At 47.3% G+C, this 5,877-nt stretch overlaps 2 protein-coding genes across 3 annotated transcripts; one reads left to right on the top strand and one right to left on the bottom strand.

Annotated features, from left to right (window-relative positions):
- Window positions 1-38: 38 nt before the first annotated feature.
- On the top strand, window positions 39-2,978 carry LOC112487045 (uncharacterized). The gene is made up of 3 exons (XM_025055744.1): window positions 39-372; window positions 561-700; window positions 1,156-2,978. Exons 1-3 carry the CDS (start codon window positions 367-369, stop codon window positions 2,747-2,749), a joined length of 1,740 nt encoding a protein of 579 aa, XP_024911512.1. The 5' UTR covers window positions 39-366; the 3' UTR covers window positions 2,750-2,978.
- A 35-nt stretch (window positions 2,979-3,013) lies between these two features.
- Window positions 3,014-5,842, bottom strand: LOC103379013 (uncharacterized). 2 transcript variants are annotated; one of them, XM_008310410.3, is made up of 7 exons: window positions 5,603-5,842; window positions 4,796-4,948; window positions 4,605-4,721; window positions 4,177-4,233; window positions 3,929-4,090; window positions 3,671-3,790; window positions 3,014-3,473 (listed from the first exon to the last, which is right to left on the bottom strand). In XM_008310410.3, exons 2-7 carry the CDS (start codon window positions 4,910-4,912, stop codon window positions 3,414-3,416), a joined length of 633 nt encoding a protein of 210 aa, XP_008308632.1. In that variant the 5' UTR covers window positions 4,913-4,948; window positions 5,603-5,842; the 3' UTR covers window positions 3,014-3,413. The 2 variants fall into 2 exon arrangements, with proteins under 2 accessions (XP_008308632.1, XP_024911513.1); XM_025055745.1 differs by lacking the exon at window positions 5,603-5,842 and having other exon boundaries at window positions 4,796-5,577.
- Window positions 5,843-5,877: the final 35 nt, after the last annotated feature.

The following is a 5,877-nucleotide window of genomic DNA, read 5'->3' as shown; positions in this document are numbered from 1 at the left end:
GGGGATGACCTCTGAACCCATTGTTTTCAGGACCAGCTCTATGGTAGTGGGTGGAAACAGTGAATCTGTTTGCCACAGCTCTAGACTCTGCTGCTGTGGGCTGGGCTCGGCCCTCCCCCATCCTCCCCCATCCTCTCCCATAACGGGCTATGGAGACTGTGACGTGAGCGGCCAGGACTCCAAATAAGCACCTGTCCCTTTACGTCACGCCTCCTCCCCATATGAAGAGCATGTGATGGTTTTCCAAACAGGTCAGTACCCGTGGTCAGTGGAGCGGGTCTATAAACCCCCCCACCCTGGTCCTACTCTTCATTCAACTGCATTTGAGACCAGGACAGACCGATCACTGGAGCTTCACTGTGAAGAATGGAGGTGAGTCTGATTGACCAATCAAATCAACCTGTTTTTAAAACAGCTACATGGAGTATTTGTACTGCAGTACAGTCATCTATAAACACGGAGCATCAGTTCAATGATCTCTGATCATGTGATTTCTCTGACTCAGCGTTAACCAATCAGAGATAACCCCAGTTGTGTGCGGTTGTTGTTTTCTGCTGCAGACTTCCGGCTGTTCTCTGGTTAACAACAACCACACAGCTACACTGTGGACCAGTCTGAACCACCAGAGACAACAGAGCCACTTCTGTGACTGTGTCCTCAGACTGGGACACAGCCCTGCTCAGCTGTACCCTGTCCACAGGTGAGGGTCCTCTGGACTAGACACTACACACACACACACACACACACCAACAATAGTACTAGTATTTGAAGTACTTTTAGCCTGTTTGGCTAAATCCCCTCCTAAGGTTAGGGTGATTCTGGAGAACACGTTCTCATCTGTTTTTATCTGTAACTAATCCAATGAGGGGACCGGTTCTATCAGGACGGAAGACTTGTTTCCTGACCACAGGGTGGCAGTCTAACCTGTGAAATTTCCTAGAACTGGCTAAAAACCACTGTAGAATTTATGTGGTCAACCAGTCTCTAACCGATGCTGGTCAGGGTCGGTCCATGCAGCCAGAAGTTTCTGGTCTTTTGTCTTTTATGTGGTCCATATTCAGTATTCCTGACGTGTACTTATTGTGTGTAAATATTTGCATGTTTGTCTATTGATTTATTTCACTCTGAGCTGAAGCTGACCTTTGCCCTCTGCAGGTGCGTCCTGGCAGCCTGTAGTCCGGTCCTGGCCTGGATCCTGTCCTCCTCCAGTGTCCTGGTGGACCTGCAGGCTCTCTTCCTTCCTGCCTCGGTGCTGGTCCTTGTCATAGACTACATTTATACTGGGACACTGTCGTACAGTCAAACCAGGGAACACTACTACAGTCTGCTCGCTGCCGCCCACTACCTGCAGATGACTGAGCTGCAGGAGGCTCTCAGGACGTGGCAGGAAGCTAACGATGTGAACGTTAACAGTCAAAGTGAGACCGACTTCAGTCCTGAGAGTGTGAAGAGAACAGAGAGGTTTTCTGACGGGGAGGGCGGCGGACCTTCAGGAACTGTGGACTCCTGGGTCGGAGGTCGAGAACACAATGAACCTGGTGTTGTTCATCAAACATCCACCAGGGACACTGAGCTGCTGATGGATCTCCCCCATCCATCTGGTGCAGTAACACCACCATGGAGGCAGAGGAGCACTGATGAGGAGCTCAACAACAGGAGTCACTCTCTGACTCCACCTTCATCACCTCCTCACTACAGAGGAGCAGTGACGGTCATCCGCCACAGCGGTGGACCACAGCACGCAGAACCAGGACTAGAACAGAATGTTCAGGACAGTTCCAGGGACGAACCTTGTTTCTCCAGCAGCACCAAAGGACACTGTGCTGGAGACGGGACGGACCTGGACCAACAGCTGAGTGGATGTGATGATGACATGGTCCACAACCCTGCAGCTCCAGAATCATCAGGTTTGGTCAATGCCACTCACACAGCCGTGTACCAGAGGTTTGATGTCAAGAGGGCGGACACAGAGACACGTCAACACCCTGACCACAGAGGAGTGGACCGGTCCTACTTTGGATATGTCCATTATCACTGCCTGTCTAAAGAGGACACACACTTCAAACCCAGCTGCATGGTTGACTCCAGTCCGTCCAGTGATGAAGAGCAGACTGGGACCTTCACCGGTTCTGGTTCCACTGCCCATTGGCCAGCGTTGGCTGTGGTACCAAGCAGAGAGGTTCTGATGCTGGACATCGGGACAAGTCAATCTGCTGAGTTGTTCACGTCTCACCAACACAGAAGAAAAGATGTTGGAGAGACAGAAATTCCTCTGGAAGAAAACTGTTCTGGAACCGATGAGAGAAAAGAAAAGTTCAAAGACGGAGCTGTGACATTTGCCAAGGTCAAACAAACATCTGAGAGAGTTCCTGTGGCTGCAGGGTCCAACCAAGGACAGACGACAGTTGGTATCACCTGTGGAGGGGGGAGCTCAGGAGGTGTTTCCCACCCTGACCCCCAGCGAGTCCTGGCTGAAGTACCAGACTCAGGTCCTGTTCCAGACGTTGGGTCTAAAAACCCTCCGTCAGCAGCTCTTCATCTTTTCCAGTGTTCTCTGTGTGAGCGTTCCTTCAGCCAGAGAGGTTCTCTGAACCGACACCTTAGAAGACACCTGGGACTCCGCCCCTTTTCCTGCCCCTGCTGCCCCATGACCTTTTCACGCCAGTACCGTGTGACTGAACACATGCGCGTTCACCAACGCTGCGGCCAGGGGAACCACCTGCTCAAACCGCCCACCTCCTCTGTTTGATATTGATGTATGTGTTAAATGGTCCAGTATGTGTCAGTGACACCTACTGGTGAAAGTTCAGAAAGCTCACGCCTGTCTTTCCTATAGTGGTGGTAATCACTGGTCACTCTCTGGTCACCCTTGTGTTTGTGTAATGTTCCTGACCTGCAGTACTGACAGGCGTGTACTCTGTCCAGTGTGTACAGAGAAAACACAGGTACAACTTAGTATAAAAAGATGTTTATAAAAACATTTGTTTACATGTTTGTTTGTTTTCTGATGTGATTTTTTTTTATTATTGTGGCGTACTGACATCATCAACAACATTAGCTTTACTGGTCACTGTCACTGACCTCTGACACCAGTGACCAGTCTGTCCTCCACATTAACCTGTTCACAGCTAGGCCCAGATTACAACTTGCGACGCTACAGTACAGAAGCGCTCACACTGTGCCACAGGCTGCTCTAACAGGTGTCAGAAATAAACTGCTATAAACAGCGGAAATAAACACATGACCAGTGATCAGATGTGATCACTGGTCATGTGACATCAGTAATAATATTGTTAACTATTTTAATGTAGTTAAAATGTGTTTGTGTTAAAGGAGAACGACCTTCATTAAAACTCACTGTTTTAATAAAGTGGAGTGGAGTGTGAACGCAGCAGAACTCTTCTGTCTTCTCATCACTCGGCTGTGGCTGTGGCTGTGTCTGTGTCTGTGGCTGTGGTCATCACAACGATGGCCTGGACAGAAGACAGAGAAACATGACTTCACTGAACTGATCTGTGTCAGCGTTAAAGACTTGTCACATGACCACAGTCAGTTTGTAAAGTCGATCACAGGTTGGAGGAGACGGTCAGCGGTGAAACCACATCATGTGGAACAGTGCCATGCTGAACAGGTTTCCTTCCAGATCTGTGACCAAGACTGGGTTTTCTACCTGACTCTTTGTGGGCCGCAGAGCAGCACCAGCCAGTGTGGACATCACGATGACGATAACTCCTCCACCAAAGGTGTAGAACAAGAAGACCACCAACAAGACGCCTTCAACCGCCAACCGCTGCCGAAGAAGACAGTGACAGGTGGATGGTATTTTAGTGGGGTTAGCAGACCTGTCCCACACCAGGACGGGCAACGTCCAAACCCCTCCACTGATTTTTACAAACCAAACCATAACAAGATGAAAATCCATCAGTACCTCAGATCGATAAGGAGAATAATCAGTCACTGTGACGTTTTCTTCAACCTCCTGGTCCAGGCTGTCATAGTGGTGGGAGAACATTATTTCAGGCAGGGTATCCAGGATGGTCCACACTGTCCCCAATATGGTCACAATACTGAGAGCCAATGAGATGGTGACCTGCACCAAGACAGAGAAGAAGAAAAACGGAGAAATGGAGAAGATCAGACACACAACCACGTCACCAGAGCAGAACTTCCACTCACCGCCTTCTTTGTTGGATTATGTTCTGTCAAAATGTACAGCATCCCACTCATGATGAACTGAGAAGAGAAGAGAACGAGACCATTTTTCTTCATCATCATCATCATCATCATCATCATGAGTGTTATCAGTATAAATCATGAGCAACAACAACAGTCATTTTTCATTTTATTTCATTGTTCATTGTTTCATTGTTGTTTTTATGCCATAAATAAATGGTTCACAATCTATGGTCAGTGTACCACTGCCGGTACCTTGGTACCCTCTAGTGGTACACAGGAGAATCTGTGTTTGTTTTTTGCACAACATAGTGTTGGGGAAAGGGAGCCAGGGTGACGGTGTCAAAGACCCTGTCATAGTGATTCCATCAAACTACAGGAAGTTCAGACCTGTAGTTGTGTTGACATATTGTTACTCCACCTCCACTCACCAGTATTCCCAGCAGGAAGCCAGGTTGCATAATTAAAAACATGTGGTGACTGTCATTGCTTCTCACAATGACAGTGGAAATGATGAGGAAAGCTGCACCCAGGACCAGAACAACAATCTGAAACAACAACAACAATCAGCTGTACACAGTGACAGACGTCTTTTATCTGCTGTTCCTACGACCGCTCTTACCCCCACAGTCTTGGGCTGCCCTTTCATGAAGCGATGTAGAGGTTTGCTGCCCCCTACAGTGGTGGTCTGCAGAGCTGCTGGTCTTGGTTCAGTGATGGTGCAGAGCTCAGAAGACATGTTATAGACTGATGTGGTCAACACTAAAGAGTTCAACTGCAAAAGACAGGACAACAGGTCTATGACCAGGACCTCTGGCTCACATCAGACACTATTCCCAGAAAAAACAAAAGATCACAAAGGTCAACGTGACCACCATCAGTTAAAATTCAGGACTGTAAATATAACCTCTGCTCTCCTGTTAGAAGATACTGGAATTCAGGCAGCCACCAGGGGGAGACTGTTGGTTGCAAGAAACTTAATTTGGAATAAACGTCTATGAGAAATTAGGCTGGTTTCCCCGCAGTGTCACATTTGAATTCACAGTATTCACAATACTATGGTCTACGTGTATGGCATTCGTGTAGCCTCAGTCACGTTGGTTTTTCTTCATAGTGTTTGATGAGTTCAGTAAAATGTTTTAACCCATCACCAAAGTGAACAGTTGCTATGTTTATGTTGTGGTTTCAGTTCACTCTGATTTAAAGTTAAAACAGCGCCACCTGGAATCGTGTCTATAGTAAAGCTCCGAAGTACAGTAAAGTAAAAACAGCTGGGTTGCAGCCGAATTGTAGGTTTAAATAAGCGGTTTGTATTAACAGATGACTCTTTCTAAACAATAAAGTTAATAAACGAACTGCTAATTAACAGCTAACAGGTCAGTAAAAACACACATTTCTCTTCAAAACAGTTAAAATTAAAGTTTCAGACCTTCAGCAGTCGCGCGGGCGGATCTCTGGCTCCACATCAGCAGCAGCGGTAAAACCACACACGCCCTCCATCTGTAGAAGCTTTTGTTTTAACTTCTCTTCTTCCTAATATTTGTGTACAAAACCACCGAGGCTTTTCTGTTGTTAATATCACCATAAATGCAAACGCTTTTCCATATCAACGTGTTTTCAGAGGAACTATCTAAAAAAACGGCGGAGGGATTTGTTTTTGGTGGTGAGGTCTCCGCTAAACCGAAACAGTGAGTGGTCAGTTCA

Source organism: Cynoglossus semilaevis, chromosome 5, assembly GCF_000523025.1.
Source record: "Cynoglossus semilaevis isolate Cse_v1.0 chromosome 5, Cse_v1.0, whole genome shotgun sequence".
In the NCBI taxonomy this organism is placed as follows: Eukaryota; Metazoa; Chordata; class Actinopteri; order Pleuronectiformes; family Cynoglossidae; genus Cynoglossus; species Cynoglossus semilaevis.
This window is presented reverse-complemented; position numbering and strand designations above follow the sequence as displayed.